This window comes from Pseudorca crassidens, chromosome 7, assembly GCF_039906515.1.
Source record: "Pseudorca crassidens isolate mPseCra1 chromosome 7, mPseCra1.hap1, whole genome shotgun sequence".
NCBI lineage: Eukaryota > Metazoa > Chordata > Mammalia > Artiodactyla > Delphinidae > Pseudorca > Pseudorca crassidens.
The window spans coordinates 112,985,140-113,012,581 of NC_090302.1; the positions used below are offsets into that span (position 1 = coordinate 112,985,140).

General features: G+C 39.7%; 1 protein-coding gene and 1 long non-coding RNA gene across 4 annotated transcripts in view; one reads left to right on the plus strand and one right to left on the minus strand.

Moving 5' to 3' along the window:
- LOC137228233 (uncharacterized) overlaps positions 1-27,442 on the minus strand; it is a 560,753-nt gene that overhangs the window by 495,732 nt on the left and 37,579 nt on the right. The gene's annotated exons all lie outside the window — the stretch shown is intronic.
- On the plus strand, positions 983-27,074 carry LOC137228228 (kynurenine/alpha-aminoadipate aminotransferase, mitochondrial-like). Of its 3 annotated transcripts, none has more exons than XM_067745368.1 (13): positions 983-1,313; positions 1,879-2,047; positions 3,234-3,366; positions 6,608-6,682; positions 11,675-11,884; positions 12,454-12,519; positions 13,760-13,842; positions 14,272-14,368; positions 15,586-15,647; positions 15,916-15,980; positions 17,275-17,381; positions 25,474-25,575; positions 26,532-27,074. In XM_067745368.1, the coding sequence occupies exons 1-13, from the start codon at positions 1,247-1,249 to the stop codon at positions 26,571-26,573; spliced, it is 1,278 nt and encodes a 425-aa protein (XP_067601469.1). In that variant the 5' UTR covers positions 983-1,246; the 3' UTR covers positions 26,574-27,074. The 3 variants fall into 3 exon arrangements, with proteins under 3 accessions (XP_067601469.1, XP_067601470.1, XP_067601471.1); XM_067745370.1 differs by lacking the exon at positions 983-1,313 and adding an exon at positions 1,405-1,519; XM_067745369.1 differs by lacking the exon at positions 6,608-6,682.

Consider the following 27,442-nt stretch of genomic DNA (forward strand, 5'->3'; position numbering starts at 1 on the left):
GCACCCTCAGCCTCTCACCTGTCCAACTCCAGCAGCCAAGTAGAAAATTCAGCAAACCCATGAAGCTTGAGAGCCTGCACCTTATGATGAGCTGGCCTGAAATCTCTTTAGTTTTTGATCCTTTAGTTTTATTGCTATTGATTGGAAATATGGGCGGATATTAGTTCCGTACTTAAAAAAAAAAAGTCTCTATGTAATAAATATTATAAGCAGCATAGACCTGAGAACACGAAAGACCTTTCACAAACAGGTTCCTACAACCAAAGGGAAGAAGTTTAAGTTTGTGTATCCAAGGTATCTAAGTATCCAAGGGAACCACACTAAGGGGGTGGGAGGGGAATCCTGAATCTCCAGTAACATCAAAATCTCCACTTTTATTTAATAATTAACTATGGTTTATAATTTAGAGGTTAGTTAGAGCTTCTTGAGCTAATTTCTAGAAAAATGCAGAGGCAACACTTCTTTAAATAGGTAACCTCACAAAGACCCTTAATTGCCTGCATGAATGAACTAAGGACATAATCTGCCTTAAAAGTTGCCAGTTTCTCCAGCAAAAACCATTAGGAAACTGAGTCCTTAGTTTTGCTAAGAACGTTGTTACTAGTCATAATAATAGCTAACAGTTACTGAAGGCTTTTGTAAGATCAAGTCACTGTGCTGAGGAGTGTCTGAGATTCCCTGATTTCATCCTGCCCACAGCCCTGTGAGCAAACTGATGCCCAGAAAGATTAAGTACCTTGTGCAAAACACCCAGTGGTAAATCATTAAATGCGGCCTCCCGCACTGCCTGCGCCAACAAAGAGAGCAGGCTGCAGGCGCGTGGTTAGGTCCCCAGCAGGACAGGCGGTCACGAGCTGGACGGGCTAAAGGCACACGAGGGCGGGGGCGGGATGGAGGGGCGTGTCAGGGGCGTGGCCGGAATCGAGGGGCGGGGCGGGCGGGGCTGGGATGGAGGGGCTCGGCATGGGGAGGTACCAAAGAGAGTGGGGCGGGAGGGGCACGCAAGCTAACTTGCCAGTGGACTTTGCCAGTCCTGCTACGCGCCAGGCCGGATCCTACCCAGGCTCTCGCGCGGCCACCAGCCGGGCCTTCGGCGGCCTCTCCTGGCTCCGCGCGCCAGACCACACGCGGGGGACAGCAGAGGTGGCCTTTCCAGGGCAGGGATTAGGGGGCAGGATTGACGCGGATCCTTGGTTTTCCCAGGCTTCAACCACATAAGGCGGGGCTTGCCGCTTGGAATCCGAGAATGAATTACACACGGTTCATCACGGCTGCGAGCGCGGCCAGAAAGCCTTCCGCCCTTCGAGTCATGGGTGAGTCCGGGCCCTGCTCTCCCACTGGAGGGGGCGGTCCCCGCAGAGCTGCTCCGGGCGGCCTGAGCCCAGCTCTGCGCAGACCTGGCACAGAAGGCGCGCTGGAACGGGCACGAGTGTGGGCCATCAGCAGTAGAGAGAGGGCAGGCCGCCGTGGACACGTCCTGCTTAGGCTCCAGAGGGCTCTTCCGGGCACAGGAGTCGGGGTTCGGCTCAGCGTGCGGGCGCGTGCGGAGTGGGGAGGGCGGGTTCGCCGGAGAGAGAGGGGTGCGCGCGGAGCCGGGCACGGACGGGCCGAGTGGAAGCCCGTCTTCTCCTACTGTGACCCTTGGCTTGTCTGCCTGATCACTCCGCCTTCTTAGATGCACGTGTCTATTCCTTAGTTCCTCCACCGGTGAGGTCGGCCCACAAAAAAGGCATCTTCTGTGTTTCTTTCGGACTAGCATTCTATCACTAGAAATCGTTACACTTTAAAGTTTTACTGACTTTAATGCAGCATGCTGAACCATCTCTGTTTAGGAAGGTCTTCACTGAAAGTGTTTCTTCTCCTCCTTATTTGTTGTAGCTGAGATATTGGGCAAGTCATCGAAATCTGTCCTCTCCCTGGCGACTGGAGCACCAAACCCTAACACGTTCCCTTTCAAGTCTGCGGTTATCACCATAGACAATGGAGAGACCATCCAATTTGATGAAGAGATGATGAAGAGAGCACTGCAGTATTCTCAGAGTGCTGGGTACTGATCAGTAGATAATGTAACCTTGTTGGTTCATTTTCATGAGCAATATTCTACAGCCCGCTGATAGAGTGACGTGTGCGTTTTTAAACTGGGTATTCAGCAGTGAGGAAGGTTTGGGGAAGAGTTTTAGAAGAAAAAATAATTGCAGCAATGATACTGAATGCCTAAGAGGCCAGGGACTGTTCTCAACCTTATACGACTAGGGGAGGGAAAGGTTTTAGGAAGGTGGTTCCATTTGATCTGAGACTGGGAAAAGAAAGAGAATATAGCTTGGTGAAGCAGCAGGGTAGGAGAAAGGAGGAAAAGGATGACCCAGCAAGCAGCCAGTTTAGGTCCTGGGGAAATTTTTTTTTTTTTTTTTTTTGTGGTACGCGGGCCTCTCACTGCTGTGACCTCTCCCGCCGCGGAGCACAGGCTCCGGACGCGCAGGCTCAGCAGCCGTGGCTCACAGGCCCAGCCGCTCCGCGGCACGTGGGATCTTCCCGGACCGGGGCACGAACCCGTGTCCCCTGCATCGGCAGGCGGACTCTCAACCACTGCGCCACCAGGGAAGCCCCTGGGGAAATTTTTTAATGATTATGTTCCCTTTCTAAACAGGCAGCTATGTAAGCATGTTGCCCTCAGTTCAGATGTATTTAATTTCATAAAGGCAAACTGGAACACGTATTCTAAGGCTTTCCTTAGCTGGTCTTCCAGTGATAAAGGGTAACTTGCAGAGTGTCTATGAATTATACTTTATTAAAGCCTGTTTGCTCTGTGATTGAAGAATAATGCATGTTGGGTGCATAAAAATTGTATTGTATATAATGTATACCTAGGCTTTTCTTTCCATGATGCAAAGAACTTACTGAACCTGCACTTCTAGGTATCCTACAGAAATCTCCCTAAGGGAAACAAAAAATGAATTACGCAGTGAGAGCTCTAATGTAAAAGAAGAAGTACAGGCTTTGGAATGAGAAAGCTGTAGATTCAAATCTCAGCTCTTTTAATCACCAACTGATTAACTTATGTGGATTTCTTAATCTCTAAGTCTGTTGCCTTGTCTTTTAAGTAAAGATATTAATATTGGCAAAAAGCATTTGAGGACCTTTAAAGTGCCTGCTATAAAGCCACCATTTAGTTCCTGTCTACTATTATCATGACTTTCACTACTGTCAATTTCTAAATGCATTTTATGCTTTAGACTCCCAGAGCTGTTATCCTGGCTAAAACAGTTACAAGTAAAACTGCATAATCCTCCCACCATCCATTATCCACCCAGCCAAGGACAAATGGACATGTGTGTCACCTGTGGCAGCCAAGAAGGTCTCTGTAAGGTAAGACTGGAAGGAAAGGCACCCGCGGGAAGTATCCAATACTACGTTCACCCATACGGCCATCTCTCCCTTAGCCACAGAGCATCATGTTCTGTGGCCTACAAAGTCTTCCTTGTCTTCACCTAGAATCATAAATGGAACGTAAAGACATTCACCAACCTGGTTTCTCTTTTTTTTTCACATCTTTATTGGAGTATAATTGCTTTACAATGTTTTGTTACTTTCTGCTGTACAACAGTCAAGCAGCCATATGTATACATATATCCCCATATCCCCTCCCTCTTAAGCCTCCCTCCCACCCTCCCTATCCCACACCTCTAGGTGGTCACAAAGCACCGAGCTGATCTCCCTGTGCTATGCAGCAGCTTCCTACTAGCTATTTATTTTACATTTGGTAGTGTGTATATGTCCATAACACTTTCTCACCTCATCCCAGCTTCCCCTTCCCCACTCTGGGTCTTCAAGTCTGTTCTCTACATCTGCATCTTTATTCCTACCCTGCCACTAGGTTCATCAGTACCGTTTTTTTTAGATTCCATATACATGCATTAGCATACGGTATTTATTTTTCTCTTTCTGACTTACTTCACTCTATATGACAGACTCTAGGTCCACCCACCTCACTACAAATAACTCAATTTTGTTCCTCTTTATGGCTGAGTAATATTCCATTGTATATATGTGCCACATCTTCTTCATCCATTCCTTTGTCGATGGACATTTAGGTTGCTTCCATATTCTGGCTATTGTAAACAGTGCTGCAGTGAACATTGTGGTACATGTTCCTTTTTGAATTACAGTTTTCTCAGGATATATTCCCAGTAGTGGGATTGCTGGGTCGTATGGTAGTTCTATTTTTAGTTTTTTAAGGAACCTCCATACTGTTCTCCATAGTGACTGTATCAATTTACATTCCCACCAACAGTGCAAGAGGGTTCCCTTTTCTCCACACCCTCTCTGACGTTTACTGTTTCTAGATTTTTTGATGATGGCAAGAGGGTTCCCTTTTCTCCACACCCTCTCTGACGTTTACTGTTTCTAGATTTTTTGATGATGGCCATTCTGAATGGTGTGAGGTGATAACTCATTGTGGTTTTGATTTGCATTTCTCTAATGATTAGTGACGTTGAGCATCTCTTCATGTGCTTCTTGGCCATCTGTATGTGTTCTTTGGAAACATGTCTATTTAGGTCTTCTGCCCATTTTTGGATTGTTTGTTTTTTTGATATTGAGCTGCTTGTATATTTTGGAGATTAATCCTTTGTCATTTGCTTCATTTGCAACCTGATTTCTCTTAAACAGAGATCCCATCATCATTGACCCGGAGCTCTGAGTCATTAGGACAAGATTCCCGTTCAGGGAGAACTCAACCCCTACCTGCAGCTTAGTGAGCGCTGCTTACTTTCATCTGACTCAGAGATTCAGGCTAAATTTCAGTTTTGCTTGTGGCTATAACATTTCAGTGTATGACTTTTAAATCCTTTGAGGGTGTATCCTGATACTCCTGAGATGAAACGTCATTCCTTTGTGTGTCTGCTGGTGTCGTCTGTGCCGGCTGCCCCTTGTACCCTGACTCCCTCTTGGCTGTGCTTCTCCACGTCTACGTATATGTCTGTGTCTGTGGCTGACTTCTCCTCTGGGTTACTTTCTCTCTCTCTTTCCGTCTCTCTCTCTCTCTCTGCCTCTCTCCTGGGTTCCAGGAACTCCACAGAGGTAACCACCACTGGGGGGTCTCCAGATAAAGAGACTGCATATATGGTTCTCAGTTTCATCTATTTGTTTCTTTTCTTTTTCATGAATAATTAGTCCTGGATAAGGAAGCTCTACATTCAGTCCTCACACCTAGATGAAAGTATGACTCTTGCTTATCTCAAACCAGAGTAGCTTTCTTGCTCTTCTTTCTTACGTAAATGTGAATGTTATAATTCGGTTAGTTTTAATGAATTTCAATTAAATTATTTTTACAGAATAAGGTATTAAAGTAAGACTTTATAATTTTCCTCCCCCTTCTTGGACTGAATTAGGAAAAATAAAAGGATTAGCTGCAGTTTGATTTTTTTTCTTGAAGAGAAACATTTGTGATGCTCCAGACTAGTAGGACAAAAAAGTTCTTTTCAGTGAAATTCTTTTCTTAGGAAGGGACATTATGTGCATTTTTTTTTCCAGAAAGATGCACAAGAAAGTTTCTTCTTTGTCTCTTGCAACATCAGTCATATCAAAGAGGAAGAGAGCATAGATGGCCAAATGCATCAGTAACTCACTGGCTTATAGCCATGCTTGTTCCAGAGGCCTCCTGGGAATCCAGTTTACTATTTCTCTCACTTTGTTCTCCAGGATGGATATTATTTTAGGTGTCCGTGTCTCAGATAATAAACAGCCCTCCCTCCTCATTTAGGATATATGACTTTCTCATGTCCCAATGTATGTGATGAGGTTTTCATCTGATCCATGGATAATAATACACAAGCCACCCAGTGATTTGTTTGGTCCTAGGAGGTCCTGTAAATCCTGAATCAATTAGAAACTTGTCAGAGGATGACACTGTCACAAAATGCAAAAAGCTCATAAGGAGAAGTAAATGGAATATCCTAGACCAAATCAGGAAACAAAAGTCCAATCTTCTGTCCCAATGTATAATGGCCATGCTGTTTATCAAGAGCTCTAGGTTGTTAAAATAATAGGGAGGAGAGGCTTGACCTGGGGATTGTGAAACATCACAGGGCAGGAAAGAATGATTCTGTGACTCGTATAAGATTAATCAGAATGGTGGACTAGTATCTCTGTGAGGGTAAAAACCATGCCTTTAGGCTCATCATTTATCTCCATCCTTTACACAGGCCTGGCTTATAGCAAATATTTTAAAATTTTTCAGAAAAGGAATAAATAAATTTTAGGAGCCAAAGCAGTTATGTTTTTTTTTTCCAACCTAGAATGGAGGTTTGCAAACTGTGGCTTGAGAGCCAAGCCAGCCTCTGTCTGATTCTGTAAATAGAGTTTTATTGGAACTCAGCCACACCATCGGCTGACGTATTGTCTACAGCTTTCTCACCATAGACGCAGAGATGAGTAGTTGCAATGGAGACACCAGGGCTCACATCCCATCTGGCAAGTTACAGAAAACTTGCCAACTCCTTCTCTAGAATCCTAGTGAGCCCAAACTAAAAAAAAAAAAAAATGGGGGGGGGTGTTTTCTAAGACTGGAAACCAGACTAATGAAGCAAACCTATGCTTCTTTTGTTAGGTATTTGAGATGATCGTTAATCCTGGAGATAATATCCTCGTAAATGAACCTATTTATTCAGGAACAATTCATGCTGTGAGTACACATGTCTACAAAAGGCAACTCTCTTTTCTTCTAACAAATAAGAAACCACTGCACCTTGAGAATTCTCTGCCCACTGAAACATAAAATAGCATCTTTCTTCTTAAACAGGAGAATCATTAATATATGCAAAATATGTGAAATGTACCCTCTGCTTTATACATTTCTCCTTACAAGGTCTAAATGCAGAGGTGCTAAAATTGGGTTGTGCAAAATCATGTCCAGATTTGTTAACATTCCACCTGAAATGTGACTTAATTTACAAAGACATTTTTTCACTACCATCTATATGACCACATGCCTGCTCTGCTGTGCCCTGGTCAGAACACACCACTGTCGGGGGCACAATACTTTTGGGTCGATGTGAATACAGGCTGGAGCACAGTCGGAGAAAAGCGACCAGAGTGAACAAAGAAATGGAAATAATACCATAGGTTGAATTGTTTTAGGAACTATGCTCTTTTCCGCAGAGAGACAAGACTCCACAGGGGCATGAGAATTGTCCTCAGGTACATTAAAGCTAGCCATGTGACAGAGGAGTTAGGTTTGTCTGTGCGTGTCCTCAGGTTCATAGAACTTGAACCAAAGGGTGGAAACTATAGGGAAACAGTTTCAACTCAATGTAACGACTGTCTAACCATCAGCCTTACCAGTTCTCTGAGGAGTAAAGCACTGGCCATCACTGCAGGGGCTCAGAGTAACTCTCAATGGCCACCTGACATAAATGCTAGCAAAGTAATTTTAGCTTAGAGTAGGGGATTTAATGAGATGACCGCTATGCTCTACTGAATCTAACTTCATGGATTATCTTTTTTTTTAATTTAACATTATCTTTGTGAAAAATGAATATATATAGAAAGCAATTAGCTAGTCTTGATGAAAGCCATATTCCCTCAACACTCCCAAGTAGGGGTAAAAACATATTATAAACATTGCTTTTCTAATGAACAATCTGAAAAGGAAATTAAGAAAATTCCATTTGTAATAGCATCCAATAGAATAAAATATCTGGGAATAAATCTAACAAAATGGGTGAAAGACTTCCTCATTAAAAACTAAAAAACATTGCTGGAAGAAATTAAAGGAGATGCCAATAAACCGAAAGGCATCACCTTCTCCTGGGTTGGAAGACTTAATACTTCAGGTGTCAATACTACCACAGCAATTTACAGATTCCATGCAATCCCTACCAAAATTCCAATAGCCTTTTTTACAGAAATATAAAAGCCAATCCTCAAATTCATTTGGGATTGGAAAGGGTCCAAATACGCAAACCAATCTTGAAAAACTGCAAAGTTAGAAGATTCTCAGTTCCCAATTTCAAAACCAACTGCCTTAATCTGCAGTAATCAAAACCGGCTGGTACTGGCATTAAGGATAGATACATATCCCAATGGGATAGAATTGAGCGTTCAGAAATAAACCATACAGCTGTGACCAACTGATTTTGACAAGGGTACCAAAACCATTCAACAGGAAAAAAAAAAAAGGTCTCTTCAACAAATTTCGCTGGGATAACTGTATTTCCACGTGCAAAAGAAAGAAATTGGACCATATAAATCTTCAAATCTTCTTGACCTTGGATTTGGCACTATTCTTAGATATAACAACAAAAATACAAGCAACAACAAAAATATAGATAAACTGGACTTCATCAAAAATTAAACTCTTTTGAGCGTCAAAGGACATTATGAAGAAAGTGAAAAAACAGCCTACAGAGTGGGAGAAAATACATGCAAATCATATATATATGGTAAGAGTTCAATATCCAGAGTATATAAAGACTTCCTACAATTAAAATACAAAGAAATTAATTTAAAAATAGACAAGGGGGGCTTCCCTGGTGGTGCAGTGGTTGAGAGTCCGCCTGCCGATGCAGGGGACGCGGGTTTGTGCCCCGGTCCGGGAAGATCCCACATGCCGCGGAGCGGCTGGGCCCGTGAGCCATGGCCGCCCGTGAGCCTGCCCGTCCGGAGCCTGTGCTCCACAACGGGAGAGGCCACAACAGTGAGAGGCCCGCGTACCGCAAAAAAAAATAATAATAATAAAAATAGACAAAGGACTTGAATAGACATTTCTGCAAAAAAGATATATAAATGGCCAGTAAGTATATGAAAACATGCTCAACATCACTAGTCATTAGAGAAATGAAAGTCAAACCATAGTGAGATACTACTTCACACCTACTAGGATTACTATTATTTTTTTAATGGAATATAGCAAGTAATGGTGAATATGTAGAGAAATTGGAACCGCAGTACATTGCTGGTGGAAATGTAAAATGGTGCAGCCCCTGTGGAAAACAGTTTATCAGTGCCTCAAAAAATTAAACATAGAATTACTGTGGACACACAAATTCCACTCCTAGTATGTACCCAAAAAGATTTGAAAACTGGGGCTCAAACAGAAACATAAACGTTCATAGCAGCATTATTCACAATAGCCAAAACATGGAGCAGCCCAAAGTGTACAATGCATGAATAAAATGTGGTCCATTCACACAATGGAATATTATTCAGCCAGAAGAAGGAAGTTCTGACACCTGCTACAACATGGATAAACCTTGAAAGCACTATGCCAAGTGAAAGAAGCCAGACACAAAAGGACACGTATTGTATGATTCCACTTGTACAAAATATCTGAAATAGGCAAACTCATAAAGACGGAAAGTTGCTTAGTGGTTACCAGGGGCTGAGGGAGGGGGAAGTGGGGAGTTACTGCTTAATGGTACAGGGGGTCTGTTTGGAGTGATGAAAAGATTTTGGAAATTAATAGTGACATGGATGCACACATTGTGAATGTAATTAATGCCACTGAGTCTCACACTTTAAAATGGCAAATTTTTGTTATTTTGCCGTAATTTAAAAAACTAAAATAATTACCTTTTCTTAGTGACTGGATACTAATTGTTAATTATTTTCCTAAACTCCTAAGTCATAAGATTACACAATGCCTATAAATAGGCATTTTGTCTATGTAAACAGCACACATACACACACGTTTTCACACACCCAAACAGAGACCAATGCCAGGCTGTGAGGGAATATGCCGACGGTTCATGTGTGTTTATCTCATGGTCCAATATTGACTTCTTTTATTGCATGTTTATGTGATTTCTAAGTCTAAGACCTTTTAAATTTACCATAAGTGGGGTCTGGATTATTCTCAGTGCATAATTCTACATTTGACTGCTAAGAAAAGTGTTTGCTTATCCTTTGAAAATATTTTTTCTGAGAACTTCACTCAGTTACTGCTATTTTTTTTTAATTTTTATTGAAATATATTGTACTTGATTTACAATGTTGTGTTCATTTCAGATGTACACCAAAGTGATTCAGTTATACATATACATGTATAACTTTCAGATTCTTTTCCATTATAGGTTATTACAAGATACTGAGTATAGTTCCCTGTGCTATACAATAGGTTCTTGTTGGTTACCTATTTTATATATAGTACTGTGTATATGTTAATCCCTAACGCCTAATTTATCCCTCCACTCCTCTTTCCCTTTGTAGCCAGAAGTTTGTTTTCTATGTCTGTGTGTGTCTATTTGTTTTGTAAATAGGTTCATTTGTATCATTTTATTAGATTCCATATATAGGCAATATTATATGATATTTGTGTTTCTCCATCTGACTTACTTCACTTACTATGATAATCTCTAGATCCATCCATGTTGCAGAAAATGGCATTATTTCAATCTTTTTGTGGCTAATATTCCGTTGTGTATATATATATATATATGTATATACATACATACATATACATACCACATCTTTATCCATTCATCTGTCAATGGACACTTAGGTTGCTTCCATGTCTTGGCTATTGTAAATGCTGCTGCAATGAACATTGGGGTGCACGTGTCTTTTAGAAGTATGGTTTTCTCCAGGAAGGGGACTGCTGGATCATAAGGTGAACCTCCATACTGTTCTCCATAGTGGCTGCACCAGTTTACATTCCCACCAACAGTGTAGGAGGGTTCCCTTTCCTCCACACCCTCTCCAGCATTTATTATTTGTAGACTTTTTGATGATGGCCATTCTGACCGGTGTGAGGTGGTACATTATTGCAGTTTTCATTTGCATTTCTCTAATAATTAGTAACATTCAGCATCTTTTCATGTGCCTGTTGGCCATCGCATGTCTTCTTTGGAGAAATGTCTATTTAGATCTTCTGCCCAATTCTGGACTGGGTTGTTTGGTTTTTTTTTGATATTGAGCTGTATGAGCTGTCTGTATATTTTGGAAATGAATCCCTTGTCGGTTCCATTGTTTGCAAATAGCTTCTCCATTCTGTAGGTTGTCTTTCCATTCGTTGATGATTTCCTTTGCTTGTTACTTATTAAGTTCCGATTTTTTTCTTTATGTTTGTCCACAGACATAAAACATAAAAACACAAACCTTTCATAAAACAATGTCTATAAACAAGGCCACTATCTGTGACTTCAGCCTTTGCAATCGGTACAGTATACTATCCCCCTGCCTTGGTGAGCCACTGCCCTGACGCTCCTTGGTGCCCCAGCACCACCCTGGCTCCCCTGGTCCCTCTCCTAAGACCAACCTGAACACCCCATAGTACAGAGCCAATGCCGACATGGTAGGGGGCCTCCAGGACCCCATTCCAGCCTGCTCTGTATCTGATGTGCCCATGCTACACCACCTGTCCAATATTTTGAATATCACCTCTGCTTATAACTATTTTATGTATTAGAACCATAGATGCTCTATAAGATTAATTTACTTTGTCAAAAAACATTCCTTAATAAACACCTATTTTATGAACCAGTTCTAACCATAATTATAAAGATAACGCACTGTGGGCGTAGAGCTGAGTGCAGGTTTGTGTTTAAGGGTATAAATGGTAACAGCTTTGTGTTTAAGGGTATAAATGGTAACATTCTCCTTAGTGTAAGAACCAGTGACGCTGATATTTTGTATCAAGTCTGAGTCTCTGGCTTTCTTTTCTCTTTGTACTGGACAGCTGCAACCCCTGGGCTGCAACATGATTAATGTTTCCAGTGATGAGCACGGGATTATTCCAGACTCCCTCAGAGAAATACTCTCCAAATGGAAACCAGAAGATTCAAAGAACCCCGAGAAAAACACCCCAAAATTTCTTTATACTGTCCCAAATGGCAACAACCCTGCTGGGAACTCATTAACAACTAACCGCAAAAAGGAAATCTATGAGGTATTTTCAAAGAATGTGCTATGTGGCTGTGTTCTTGTTTTGTTCTGACCCTTTAGAAGAGTGCTCTGCAAGTTCCTTCTCATTACCCCTTGCTCTCAAGGAAGATGATTTTTAATAAAAGGAAGTCATCTATGCCAGGGTCGCCATGAATTTAAATTCAAGAAACTATTACGCTCTTGTTGACTATGAGATTTTTCTTTCCCTTTAATTGATATTTTCATTGAAGGAAATGTTACTCTTGGTGTGATGTTAAACTCTATGAGGCTATTTAATAATTGGCCCCAAGTTTGATTTTCATTATTTTATGTTTGTATTTTCAACCTGTCCCTTCCCTTTCCTACTTCTTGTCATTTCAGGTTACAAAGACATTCCTTTAAAATAGGAGGCAGGCTCCTTTTGTAAAGTCTCCTCTAGGTAGCTGAACATGATGCCTAAGATTTTCACTATAAACACTGTTCTAAAATCACATATAAAGCTACACAGAAACAAGTACAAAGAACTATGATTCCAAGTGATTTTCATCTTCGAGCGCTCTGAAGAAATAAATATGCTCCTTTAACCTTTTTTAGCTCGCAAGAAAATACGACTTCCTCATCATAGAAGACGATCCTTACTATTTTATGCAGTTCAACAAGGTAAGTGCAGTGTCAACTCAGCCCACAATCAGTAGACAAGTGGCTGTAAGTTACTCTGCTGATGTGAGTTTAGCCGGGCTGCCGAGCATTTTCATCTCTGGTATTACTGCTCTTTCCAGAAATTCCTTTCCTTTAGAATAGCGGCTGGCTCTCTGTGCCAGGCACGTGGAGGGTCGAGTGAGTCAAGGGTGAGGGTCGTCTGGACTCCAAATCCAGGTCGTGGCTCCTTAGACATTGTGCCAGGGTTACGGAGTGGGTGTCTCCTTGGATGTCAACCTCAGTCTCTCGGGGGTGGCTGACGGGCGGAGGACTTGGGAGGCGTGTCCAGGCGGAAGGAGAAGGACGGCCGCGCTCGGTCATGAGGCGGTGGTGGGCAGAGGAGGGGCGTGCCTAGCATCATGCTGCCCGCTCGCCATCCCTGTCACTTAGGGTCGGGGACTTTCCTGCAGAATCATGGGCTTTTAGATCCTTTCCCACTATATATGTACACCACTGTCCACGAGCACGGTTTCCCAGGAGACAGCAGTAGTGGTACAGACTCCCAATGCCCAATTCCGCAAAATCCAACACTGTATTTGCTCTCAGGGCTGCACAGAACAAACACACGCACTCAGTCCCCACTCTACATCTACGGAGAAGAAACAGAACTCTTGGCTTTTTATCTAGTTTGCCTGAATACCATGTCTGCCTGCCGCGCACCTTCAACACGACCATGGCCCCCTTTCTTGTTGGCATTTACGTTTGAAGTAAATATGGAAGTTTCAGCATTGCAGACCGACTACTCTGCTCGTCTTCCCTTGCACCTTTGTTGTGTTTCTAGTTGGTATAAGGCTCAGCATCTCTTCCTAAACAGCCCTGAATGCTGACGGCCCTCTTCGCTTTGGTCTTTTCCAAACTAGTTTTTCTTGAATCCTTCCTCGAAATCTGTTCATCCTGGATCTCAAGTCTTGGGACGAGGAGGTCCTGTGTGAGGTTCCTCTAAACTCACGGGAGTGGCAGCGTGAGCAAGTGCGAGGACGTGTGTGTGTGTTTGGCAGAAAAGCCGTGAAGATCGGCAGATACGAATAGAAGAACGTGCATCTCTGGTTCTTACTCCATTTCAAAGGGCTGAGATGAAGACAAGGAAAAGGATGTTTGTCCTACTGTTCTCCAAATCCATTCCTCCCCAGTCTCTGCACAAAGTAGGGATACGGTCTCTAACAGACTTCCCAAACCAACAGTATTTTTCTTCCATTTCAAGCCCCGGGCACCGACTTTTCTCTCCATGGACGTTGATGGGCGTGTCATCCGAGCTGACTCTTTTTCCAAAGTCCTGTCCTCTGGGTAAGGCCCTGGCTGTGCCTGCAGGCTGCATCTAAAGGTGACAGAGGCTGCACCTCAGCAAACAGTTCTCATTTAAGATACCTGTATTCCCGTTTGATTTTATCTATTAATACCAGGCTTTTCTCCCAACCTGTCCCCAGTGGTCAAAGATAGTTGGCCATTAAATTTACAGCTGTAGGGGGACTGGTCAGGTTTTTGGTTACATATACGAAAGAGCACATTTAGAAATACCTGGTCAGATATGCATTCTATTTTAACTGTACAATTTAATTTAAATGTGTATTTTAAATAAGAAGTTGTTTTATTAGACTGTGTTAACTGTCTAGGTCCATTTGTCCCCAGGTCACAACTTTCTTCCCCATGAAATCACTAACATGGTATTAATTGTTAATGCAGGGTTGGTATTGTGTCTTTTCTCTCTTTGTGCAGGTTGCGAATAGGGTTTATAACTGGTCCAAAGCCCTTGATCGAGAGAATTGTTTTACACACAGAAGTTTCAACAATGCACACCAGCACTTTCACTCAGGTAGGAATTTTTTGAATCAGATCGTAAAATAAAACAGATGTTGGCAAATATGACTGAGTGAACATGGCAGAGAGAGAAATCACTGATTGCATCTCTAGATCCGCATGGACTGAATTAGGAGACCACGCACAGCAGATGTTTGCTCTAAATAGCAAAAGAGATTGGAATGGACCTGGTGCTGTTTCACAGTGTAGACCAAACTCCTTCAGGGTCAGAGATCTTCTTATTCAGCTGTGTCCTGGCATCTAGCCCAGGAATCCCATAAAAACTGCATTGGACTCAACAGGGCGGAAGAGGTTTGGTGAAGTAATGCACTGTTAGCTTCGTTGTCCTGGAATCTGAGAGCAAGGGTTCAAACCCGTGTGGTGGCCCGATGTCTGCCTTCACTGCCCATGTGCTAAGCTCCCTACAGACACCAGCTGGAATGTATTTTAACTAAAATACAGTAAAATTATTTTTGGAGAATGTATAAATTTCTTTACAAGCTTTGAGAAATTATTGGACCCATCCCTAAGGCAATCTTGAGAATCAGACCTTAAGGACAGAACTGCTACCTAAGAACGCAAAAGGGGTAGTTTATGTAGAATGGACATTTCTTTGACATTATACATTCCACGAAGTGCAGATATCCCATGTTTTATCAAGTTGGGGGCTTTTTCTATATTATCTGTTATCAACCAAATTTCACTATCCATTTAGAACATTTAGGACTTTCATTCTGGATACAAAGATCTCTAAATATACTGTATAACTTCATATATAGACTGTATGTGTTTTATATTTAGAGAGGCCATCTAGGGCGGCAGTTATTGGGTGGATCTGGGGCTGGACAGTCTGACCTAAGTCCAGGCTCTGTGATGAGCAGTGACTGCAGGAAAGTTAATTTCACCTTGTGCCTCATTCTCTTTATCAGTAGAGTGGAAATAATGACCTGCCTAATAAGGGTATTACGAAGATCAACTTAGCTTAAATACGTTCATATGGTACAGCAGCTTCCAGCACATAGCAAGGACCATATAAATATTTGTTATTTTTACTATTATTGTTGTCATTGTTATTAATCAACGTTGTTATAAGTCGCTGACCCTATAAGGCTTCGTGCAGGTTGTTGCATCTCCTTAGGGTCGTTTGCACATAATCAAGAGTGATTTGCTGTTATGTTTGGCAAAAAAACACATTTTAGAGGATGAACCTTATAACTGTCTCATCCCTTTTAGCTGCTGGTATCACAGCTTCTACACCAATGGGGAGAAGAGGGCTTCCTGGCTCATGTAGACAGGTACTGTATTTTAGGTTCCATACTTTATATAGAAATGGACTTCGCTCTATTAATTTTCACTTTTGAATTATTCCAAAATAATGGAAAGCCCACAATGGTAAAAATGTTTACCATCAGACAGGTCAAATAAATACGCTCTATTTCCTCATCAAGGATTCAACATTTTCATCAAGATAGAAAATAGATTCTTACAGAATGGACTCCAGGGCCTTTTAGTGTCTGCAATCAATGTAGCAAACACATCCTTTTCATTGTTTTCTTCTTCTAGGGTTATTGATTTCTATAGGAAGCAGAGGGATGCATTATTGGCAGCTGCAAACAAGTGGTTAAGTGGTGAGTGGAACTTACATCCTGTCCTGGGATGAACAGTAGCCCCTATATGAGTGAGTGATACACACCACAGAGTATTGTTAATAACCCTGGGGAAGGAAACAGGGTCCAGGAGTATTCTTGTCAAGAAAATGTTACCCTATGAATGATCTCAGAAGAGCGAGCACAAACCCTGGCACGATTCTACGCGTTTCTACTATAACTGACTGCTGCAAAGTAACTGTGGTTTGAAGAAAAACGACCAATTAGTCTAACACCAGCAATAATCTACTTAAAGCTAAATAATACCTGTACTCTAAAGGTTTTCAAAATTTTGCTCCAAATAGAAGAGGAATTGTGAAATCAACAACATACTCCTTTACTGACTCTATAAAGACAAAACAGTACAATCTAAGGCAGGTTTCTCATTACAGACAATTTGCCTTTTAATCATTAACCTCATTTATCTAATATTTTCTATTGCTAATTTGATTTCAGAATGGTTTAGATTTAATTTTCTATTAAGGAAGAAAGTAAAATGAATTGCATGGCTTTAATTACACCACTAAAAATGCCTTTGGCAAGAATAACAGTAAATACAAAGTATTCACTTCTTATTTCCCTCATATCTTTTTCCCTACGTAGTCCTGGTAAAAACACAATTACTATCTTTTTGATAAGAGTACTATTCTACCACTTCCTACAGTGAAGTTGAAAAAAAGGCTTTAATCAACATCAAGGTTTTTTTTAAAGGTAATAATCAAAATCAAAATAATTATTCTTCCTTCTTGGTTTCTCTATCCTTATGTTCAATGAAGCATAAAGCCTACCAATGACCAGAATGTCTTAACTTTATGTACTCCTTTCATAATTAACTACATTCTGATAAAAACTTCAATTCATTAGACTTATGAACAATTACATAAATGATAAGATTTATTGAAACACTAGAAGCCTCTAGAAAGAGGTGAGGAATCCGCTCCTAAAACTGAAAGAGCCATGTTCGGCTTAGGGACAGTTCTAAGGAAGGGTGGTGGGCATGGCACTGGATTTCCCGCACTGCCCTGAGACCCACTAAAATCATAAGTAAACACACGAGTCTCCTCTCTCCCTTTCAAACCCTCACCTTACTTTTTAAAATAAAACTCAGAGCATCAATTTTCAGAACTCATAAAACTATATTTTTACAAATGCTATCACTGAAGGAACTTTTTTGGAAACACTAGTTTATAGTTACTGCAATTTGTCATTTCAGCGATATATTTCTGGACATCATCAGAAATGGTCTCGGGAAATATTTCTTCTCTTTTGTTTGTAGGTTTGGCAGAATGGAAAGTTCCTACTGCTGGAATGTTTTTATGGGTTAAAATTAAGGGCCTTCATGATGTAAGAAAACTGATTGAAGAGAAAGCCTTTAAGAAAGAGGTAAAACAGGAAGAAAAGCTACATTTTTTCTTTAAAGTAATATCTTAATAAAATGGCAAGAGATCTCTATCGTTGCCCACCAACCCAAGGCATAATGTTTGCCTATCAGATACATTAACTCCTTACTAAGAACATAATAGATTTTGGGTTACGGAATTAGTCTCCTGGTCTAAACCAGGGGAAATACAGTCATTCAGCTCAGCTACTGATTAGCTTAGTGGCTAAGAGCACACTCTCTGGAGGCACGTCCTTGGGTGTGAATCCCAGCTCCAGCCCTGCCCTTATATGTGGCGTTGGGTAAAATGCAGATAATAAGAACCTCTCCCTCTTAGGGTTGCTATGATGATGAAAGCAATAAATATGGATAAAGTACTTAGACCAATACCTGACACATAGTAAATGCTTGATGAGTATTAGCCAGTATTATTTTTTATTATTTTTAAAAAATTTTTATTGGAGTATAGTTGATTTACAATGTTGTGTTAGTTTCAGGGGTACAGCAAAGTGATTCGGTTATACATCTACCTATATTCATTCTTTTTTAGATTCTTTTCCCATATAGGCCATTACAGAGTATGGAGTAGAGTTCCCTGTGCTATACAGTAGGGCCTTATTAGTTATCTGTTTTATATATAGTAGTTGTATATGTCAATCCCAAACTCCCAATTTAACCCTCCTCCCCTTACCCACTGGTAACCATAAGCCATTAGTATTAAAATAAAAGGATTTTTTTCCTGATTAGGAAAGTAAAGCATACTCATGGTAACATGATTCTTCATTAAAGCATATTGAAAATTTTTTAAATAGCCCATAATTTTACCACCCAGATTTTATGACCATTTGTGAAATATTTTCTTGAACAGCTTGTATATATCTAGTAGTTTGTCTATGAAATTGTTTTTTTATGAAAGTATAATGCTTTACAATATTACATTAGTTTCAGGTGTACAACATAGTGATTCAATATTTTTAACAATTAGACTCCACTTAAAGTTATTATAAAAAATTGGTTATATTCCCTGTGCTGTACAATATATCATTGGATCTTCTTTATTTTATACATAATAGTTTGTACTTCTTAATCCTCTACCCCTGTCGTGCCCTTCCCCCTTCCCTCTTCCCACGGGTAAGCACCAGTTTGTCTCTATTATGTGTCTCTTTCTTTTTGTTTATTCATTTTATTTTTTTAGATTCTGCATATAAGTGCATATTTGTCTTTCTCTGACTTATTTCACTAAGCATAATACCCTCCAAGTCCATCCATGTTGTCACAAATGGCATTATTTCATTCATTTTATAACTTTGTGTATCACATCACTATATATATATATATATATCATATATTCTTTATCCATTCATCTGTTGATGGGCACTTAGGTTGTTTCCATATCTTGGCAATTATAAATAATGCTGAAATGAACACTGGGGTGCATGTATCTTTTTTTTTTTTTTTTTGTGGTACGCGGCCTCTCACTGTTGTGGCCTCTCCCGTTGCGGAGCACAGGCTCCGGACGCGCAGGCTCAGCGGCCGTGGCTCACGGGCCTAGCTGCTCCGCGGCATGTGGGATCTTCCCGGACCGGGGCATGAACCCGTGTCCCCTGCATCGGCAAGCGGACTCTCAACCACTGCGCCACCAGGGAAGCCCCAAGCATGTATCTTTTTTAATTAGTGTTTTCATTTTCTTTGGACATATACCCACAAGTGGATTGCTGGGTCATATGGTAGTTCTATTTTTCGTTTTTTGAGGAACCTCCATCCTATGTTCCATAATGCTTCACCAATTTACATTCCCACCAACAGTTTACAAGTGTTCCTTTTTCTCTGCATCCTCGCCAGCATTTGTTATTTGTTGTCCATTTGCTGGTTGCTATTTTAATAAGTGCGACGTGATATCTCATTGTGGTTTTGATTTGCATTGATGATTAATGGTTAATGATTGGCATTAACCTGATGATTAACGATGTAGAGCATCTTTTCATGTGCTTTTTAGCCATCTGTATGTCTTCTCTGGAAAAACGTACATTCAGGTTTGTGCCCATTTTTTAATCGGGTGGTTTGTTTGTTTGATATGGCTGTGCAATTATTTTACAGGATTAAAATTACACAGAAAAGTTTATATCATGTTTTTTTCACTTAAAATTAGCCCACAAGGATTTCTAATTTTTTTTCTCCTTTTATACTTAAATCATGTCTACTTAGATTTCATTCAGAGGCACTAATTAAGCTGAGACGTCTAAATATGCTTCTGTGTCGCTTCCCAATTTAGCAAATCAATCAACCGTTCTCCATTAATTAATTCCTTTATCATGTTCGTCACTCTTTTGTAAACACCAAGATCTGTTTCTAGTATCACTTCTGTCTTGAGGCAGTGAGTACAAAGAACAGATCAAGTTGTTGTTGGCAAACTCCTGTGCTAGAGCATAAGAGACAGTCTAGAGGTCAGAACTGGGAACTGGCTGCCTGGACCCAAGAGCCAATCCACTCCCCTGGGAAAGTCACTCATTCCCTGTAATCATCATACTTGACCACAGGACTCATGCTTTATTAATTGTTTTAATGTTAATAACAGTACATAGAAAGTGCTTAATAAATACTTAAATGACTTAACTCATATAAGTGCATTTTAGTACAATAAATCAATTTTATTACATTTTCTTTGCTTTGTTATCACTGCCATTATTATTCACAATATTTGATAAGTGGCTCTTTGTTTGTATCCCTGAGCTAGGAGATAAGGATACAGGCTTCATATTTTATTGTAGTTTTTTCAGTTCCTTTTATTTATTCCATATACCCTGTTGCATGGACCTTCAACTTTTCTAAATAACCTCTATCTTTAACACAACTCTCTTAACCCAGATTTTGGTCACCTTGCAAGATTCTTACCACTCCCTCCTTCTCCCCAGAAACTTGCTTCTGGCACATCCCTAAACTGTTCCCCAATATTGGTAGAAATGACAGTTTTCATTTCACTGTTAATCAGGAAAAAAAAAAAAACCTCATCTTCGGCCTTGAAATTTTCTCCCCAGAATGCCCCCAAATCATTTCATTCCCAGCTCACCTAACTTCAACAACCAGGGGCCAGATTTACACCATGAAAAAACAAGCAGTTTCTTAAAGTTCTGAATGTCATGATTTTACTAGACAACAATCTCAAAGACTTAACACAACCCAGTCACAACCCTGTTCTGACTCACGCACAGTTTTCAAAGATGTGGTCTACAGGCTCCTCTGCTCCTGCCGTGAGTCAGAGACCCAGGTTCCTGCCACCTTCTTGCTCTGAGTTTTTCAACACATGGATCCATGATGACCGCAGCATTGAGGGCATGGTGGGTCACACAGGGAGACGTTCAGGGCCAGGCCAAGAAGTAGCACCACAACTTCCCCTCTCCTGGCTAGGATTCAATCACGCAGCCACAGGCATCTAGAAAGAGGCTGCGGACAGTGTGTTTTCATGCACAGGAAGCAGGAGACACATGCTCTGGGGCAGCGAGCTGTTGGCCACAGAAGTCACCAAGAAGAGCAGGTGTCCCACCGTTTTGACACCATTACCTATCATTTTTATTCCTTCACTCTATGTATTAAGCGTTTCCACCTCTATGAGTGACCAATTTTCTTTGCACCTTGGGGACACTACACTCTGTATCTTCTCCCTGACAGACTCTTCCCCTACTTTTTGCTTGGCCTATGCCTACTTATCTTTCAACTCCAGGCTGAAAGGTCACCCCCAAATTTGATAACTCTAAAAGGGTATTTAACACTGATTGATTTGCAGATGTTGAAAAATCCTTGCATCCCTGGGATAAATCCCACTTGATCATGGTGTATGATCTTTTTGATGTGTTATTGGATTCGGTTTGCTAGTATTTTGTTAAGGATCTTTGCGTCTATGTTCATTAGTTATATTGGCCTGTAATTTTCTTTTCTTGTGGCGTCTTTGTCTGATTTTGGTGTAGGGTGATAGTGGCCTCATAGAATGAGTTAGGAAGTGTCCCTTTCTCTGCAATTTTTTGGAATAGTTTCAGAAGGATAGGTGTTAACTCTTCTCTAAATGTTTGATAGAATTTACCTGTGAAGCCATCTGGTCCTGGACTTTTGCTTGTTGGAAGTTTTTAACTCACTGGTTCAATTTCAGTGCTGGTAACTTCTCTGTTCATATTTTCTCTTTCTTCCTGCTTCAGGTTTGGAAGGTTGTACCTTTCCCAGAATTTGGCCATTTCTTCTAGGTTGTCCATTTTATTAGTATATACTTGCTTGTAGTAGTCCCTTATGGTCCTTTATATTTCTGTGGTGTTGGTTGTAACTTCTTCTTTTCATTTCTGATTTTACTGAGTTGGGCCATCTCCCTTTTTTTCTTTTTTTTTTTCTTTTTTTTTTTTATGGTACGTGGGCCTCTCACTGTTGTGGCCTCTCCCGCTGCTGAGCACAGGCTCCAGACGCACAGGCTCAGAGACCATGGCTCACGGGCCCAGCCGCTCCGCGGCATGTGGGATCTTCCCGGACCGGAGCACGAACCCGTGTCCCCTGCAACGGCAGGCAGACTCTCAACCACTGCGCCACCAGGGAAGCCCTCCCTTTTTTTCTTGATGAGTCTGCCTCAAGGTTTATCAATTTTGTTTATCTTTCCAAAGAACCAGCTTTTAGTTTCATTTATCTTTTCTACTGTCTTCTTAGTCTCTATTTAATTTATTTCTGCTCTGATCTTTATGATTTCTTTCCTTCTGCTAACTATGGGTTTGGTTTGTTCTTCTTTCTCTAGTTGCTTTAGGTGTAAGGTTAGGTTGTTTATTTGGGATTTTTGTTGTTTCCTGAGGTATGATTGTATTGATATAAACTTCCCTCGTGGAACTGCTTTTGCTGCATCCCACAGGTTTTAGATACTTGTGTTTTCATTTTCATTTATCTCTAGGTATTTTTGATTTTCTCTTTAATTTCTTCAGTGATCCATTGGTTGTTTAGTAGCATATTGTTTAGCCTCCACATGTTTGTGTTTTTTGAGTTTTTTTCAATATCCACAAATCAATCCATGTGATATACCACATTAACAAATTGAAGAATAAAAACCATATGATCATTTCAATAGAGGCAAGAAAAGCTTCTGATAAAATGCAACATTCATTTATGATAAAAACTCTCCAGAAACTGGGTATAGAGGAAACACACCTTAACATAATAAAGGCTGTATATGAAAAACCCACAGCTAACATCGTACTCAATGGTGAAAATCTGAAAGGATTTCTTCTAAGGTGAGGAACAAGACAAGGATGCCCCACTCGCCACTTTTATTCAACAAAGTTTTGGAAGACCTAGACACAGCAATCAGAGAAGAAAAAGAAATACAAGGAATCCAAAGTGGAAAAGAAGAAATAAAACTGTAACTGTTTGCAGATGAGATGATGCTATACATAGAAAAATCCTAAAGATACTACCAGAAAACTACTAGAGCTCATCAATGAATTTGGTAAAGTTGCATGATACAAAATAAATACACAGAAATTTGTTGCATTTCTATACACTAACAACAAAAGAGCAGAAAGAGAAATTAAGGGAAAAAAATCCCATTTACCATCACATCTAAAAGAATAAAATACCTAGGAATAAACCTACCTAAAAAGGCAAAAGACCTGTAATTGGAAACCTATAAAATGCTGATGATTGGGCTTCCCTGGTGGCGCAGTGGTTGACAGTCCGCCTGCCGATGCAGGGGACACGGGTTCGTGCCCTGGTCCGGGAAGATCCCACGTGCCGCGGAGCGGTTGGGCCTGTGAGCCATGGCCGCTGAGCCTGCGCGTCCGGAGCCTGTTGCTCCGCAACGGGAGAGGCCACAATAGTAAGAGGCCCGCTTACCGCAAAAAAAAAAAAAAAAAAAAAATAATGCTGATGAAAGAAATTGAAGGCAACACAAACTGATGGAAAGATACACCACGTTCTTGGATTGGAAGAATCAATTTTGTCAAAATGACTTTACTATCCAAGGCCAATTACAGGTTCAGTGCAATCCCTATCAAATTACCAAGGTCATTTTTCACAAAACTAGAACAAATAATTTTAAAATTTGTATGGAAACACAAAAGTCCCCTAACAGCCAAAGCAGTCTTGAGAAAGAAGAGTGGAACTGGACGAGTCACATTCCCTGACTTCAGACTATACTACAAAGCTGCAGTAATCAAAACAGTATGGTACTGGAACAAAAACAGAAATATAGACCACTGGAACAGGAGAGAAAGCCCAGAAATAAACCCATGCACCTATGGCAAATTAATCTACAACAAAGGAAGCAAGAAAATACAGTGGAGAAAAGACAGTCTCTTCAGTAAGTGTTGCTGGGAGAACTGGACAGGTACATGTAAAAGAATGAAATTAGAACATTCTCTAACACCATAAACAAAAATAAATTGAAAATGGCATACAGACCTAAATGTAAGACTGGATAATACAAAACTACAGCAAAACAGGAAGAACACTCTTTGACATAAATCAAAGCAATATCTTTTTCATTCTGTCTCCTAGATTAATGGAAATAAAAACAAAAATAAAAAAATGGGACCTACTTAAAAGCTTTTGCACAGCAAAGGAAAGCATAAAAAAACAAAAAGGCAACCTACAGAATGAGAACAAATATTTGCAAATGATGCAATTGACAAGAGATTAATTTCCAAAGTATACAAAGTATACAAAGTATACATATTAATTTCCAAAGTATACAGCTCATATATAACAGCTCATACAGCGCAATATCAAAAAAAAAAAAAAACCAATCCAAAATTGGGCAGAAGACCTAAAAAGACATTTCTCCAAAGAATACATACAGATGGCCAACAGGCACATGAAAAGATGCTCAATATCACTAATTATTAGAGAAATGCAAATCAAAACTACAATGAAGTATCACTTCATACCGGTCAGAATGCCCATCGTCAAATTGTCTACAAATAATAAAGGATGAAGAGGGTGTGGAGAAAACATGACCCTCCTACACTGTTGGTGGGAATGTACAATAGTGCAGCCACTATGGAGAAAAGTATTGAGGTTCATAAGGAACCTAAAAGTAGAGTTACCATATGATCCAGTTATCCCACTCCTGGGAATATATATGGAGAAAAGTATAATTCAAAGAGATACATGCACCCCAATGTTCCTTGCAGCACTATTTACAATAGCCAGGACATGGAAGCAACTTAAATGTCCATCAACAGAGGAACAGATAAAGAAGATGTGGTACATATATACAATGGAATATTACTCAGCCAGAATTACTCAGAATGAAATAATGCCATTTGCAGCAACATGGATCAACCTAGAGATGATCATACTAAGTAAGTCAGACAGAGAAAGACAGATATCATATGATATCACTTACGTGGAATCTAAAAAAATGATACAAATGAATTTATTTACAAAATGGAAATAGACCCACAAACATAGAAAGCAAACTTATGGTTACCAAACGGGAAAGTGGGGAAGGGATAAATTAGGAGTTTGGGATTAACATACATACACTATTATGTATAAAATAGATAACCAACAAGGACCTACTATATAGCACAGGGAACTATACTCAGTATTTTATAATAACCTATAAGGGAAAAGAATATGAAAAAGGATAGATCGATAGATATACATATACACATACGTATAACTGAATCACTATGCTGTATACCTGAAACTAACACAACATTGTAAATCAACTATAGTTTAACTTAAAAAAAATGAAATATTTTTAAAAATGATATTTCATTGGATTTATTTTACTTTTCTAGTTATGTTAAACATTTATTCATGTTTATTACCATTTCTATTTCTTGAATAAGCTGTCCTTGTCCATTTTAAAGTTTTTCCTCTGTTTCTGTGCATTCTTTATAATATATGGAGAAGAGGTAGAATTCCTGTATTTATGTAAACACTGGTTTCTATGCTTTTAGTTTTATTGTACGACATGCAGTAATTTTATATAAATTGATTTTTCTCTTGTGATTTCTTTCATTGCTTTTTAAGTTTAAAAGTCATCCTCCACTCTGAGATTAGATTCACCTATATTTTCTTTTCGTTTTCTTTAATGGTACATCACCTGTTTTCCATAAACTCTCTTAGATATTCATGCTTCCTGGATATCATTTCTACCTTGACAGTTCAGCTCCTTGCCCCTACTTCAGAGCATCCTTCTCTTTAGCTTCTCCAGAGCAGATGGACATGGTGAGTACAATATTCTCTTTAGAGTAAAAGTAGATATCCATTTATTTTTTGTGTTCATTCTGTGAATTACAACATTATTTGATATCTTCTTGGGTTTCTGCAAAATGGGTATTGGTTGGAAAGTCACAAACTACCATTCAGAGAAGTTGCCAGGCTTCTATAGACAAATGATGTGACCAAGTTGGAGTCGAATAGATTTCAGACCTGCTCAACAGTGTTGGCAGATTATCAACAAGTTACAAAGAGAACCTCTTTCGCTCCTTCTTGGAATTAACATGAGCCTTAGTACAAATTCATGAAGCCATCCATCTCTATCTCTTGAGGAAGGGTCAAATAGAATAATATGAATGATTAGAGTTAAGTAATTGCTTAATCACAAAGTCCAGCTTTAACCAGGATTACAGGAAACCAAGAAGCAAGTTCCTAAGAACTGTGTGTCGGGAACCCACAGAAGAGCCATAAACTGAAGAGTCCAGGAAGTGTAAGAAGAGTGTATACTTATCCTTGGAGATGGGTTGTCTCCAGCTGTGTTCTTGATTGACTTGCTTTCTCATGTCACTAAATATCCTTTTCATAATTTATATATGAAAAGGACCCATGTCCCTAAATATGCTTTTCATAAGTTATATATGCATAGAGCTGGACAACTGAAACTATACAGAAGGCATGTGCAGGTGAGAGAGTACATGAAAAAAATAATTCAAGTTCTGAGAGAAAATGATGATCTTGAGGGAATAAGGATTTGAAAAATTTCCTGGGGCTCTGATGTGCTTCCGTCTATGTACATTAGTGGACACGATGGCAACTGACCCAGATAAAACTGAGGTTAATCCTGACTTTTCACTGTCTGATCTCAACCTAAGATGGATACTCTTTGTTTAAATTTCTCAAGTTATGACAGACTTTTCCTAAACGGCATCCTAATTTTATTAATTCTTCTCTCTGTTCGCTTTTAGGCCTTCCAGGGATTAGCCCAACTTATAAAGGAATCTTTATGAAGAAATCGAACTCTTCATAACACTCCATCTTCAGATAAATTATTTCTATGTTTTAGCAGGAAGAAATGATTGTTGGTGTTAGACTTACAGATCGGGTTTCACCGAACATGTCATATCTGTAGTAATTTAACTAGACAACTTTTAAAGTGCCCTTGAATGCATCAGATTGCCGAAATATATTTATAATCCACATATACATGTTGATAAATTTTCAACCCCCCAAAAGTATTTTTATCCTGGATTTTATGTAAAGATTTTTGTAGTTGCTTTATCATTTCCCATAAATTTTCTTTGAAAATAACATTTTTACAGTAAATTATTTGTAAGCAAACAGTCATGTTCAAAATGGTATATAATGTGAACTTCTCCTATTTTGAAGAAAATGTAATGAGAGCTTGTTGCAAAAATTGTTAGTATTTGACTGTTATACATAATTTTTAGTAAGAGTATCACAGATATTATGTTATGCCATAGAAATCCATTTAAAATAAAATTCTGAATCTAAACATACCTAAACATCTGCCTATTAATTCTAAGTAAGGAGGAGAGATTAAGGACTGAGAAAAAGGTACTACATTGTATTTTTATGAAACTACACAACTTTCAAAAGCACGTTCTTATCAGTTACGTAATTTCAATCTACTAGACTCCTTTGAGGTACTTAGGATATACTTTTAATGATTTCCTTGCTCATCTTTAAGATCTTTATTTTCCCTATCTGATTATTAAATATATGCTCACTTAATTTTTTTCAAACAACCCAGTAAGTATAAGGAATAAAGTAAAAGCCACTGGGTGTCTCACCCCCAACATTCATATCCATCCTTATAGATGTTTTCTACGCATGTACATGTAATATGTACAAGAAT

What these genes read in the sequence shown, in the direction of transcription:
- LOC137228228 (XM_067745368.1), top strand. Translation starts at nt 1,247, where the DNA reads ATGAATTACACACGGTTCATCACGGCTGCGAGCGCGGCCAGAAAGCCT. An exon ending in ATTTTATGCAGTTCAACAAG is followed by an intron (nt 12,520 to 13,759) that starts GTAAGTGCAGTG and finishes TTCCATTTCAAG; the next exon opens with CCCCGGGCACCGACTTTTCT. An exon ending in TGCAAACAAGTGGTTAAGTG is followed by an intron (nt 15,981 to 17,274) that starts GTGAGTGGAACT and finishes TTTTGTTTGTAG; the next exon opens with GTTTGGCAGAATGGAAAGTT.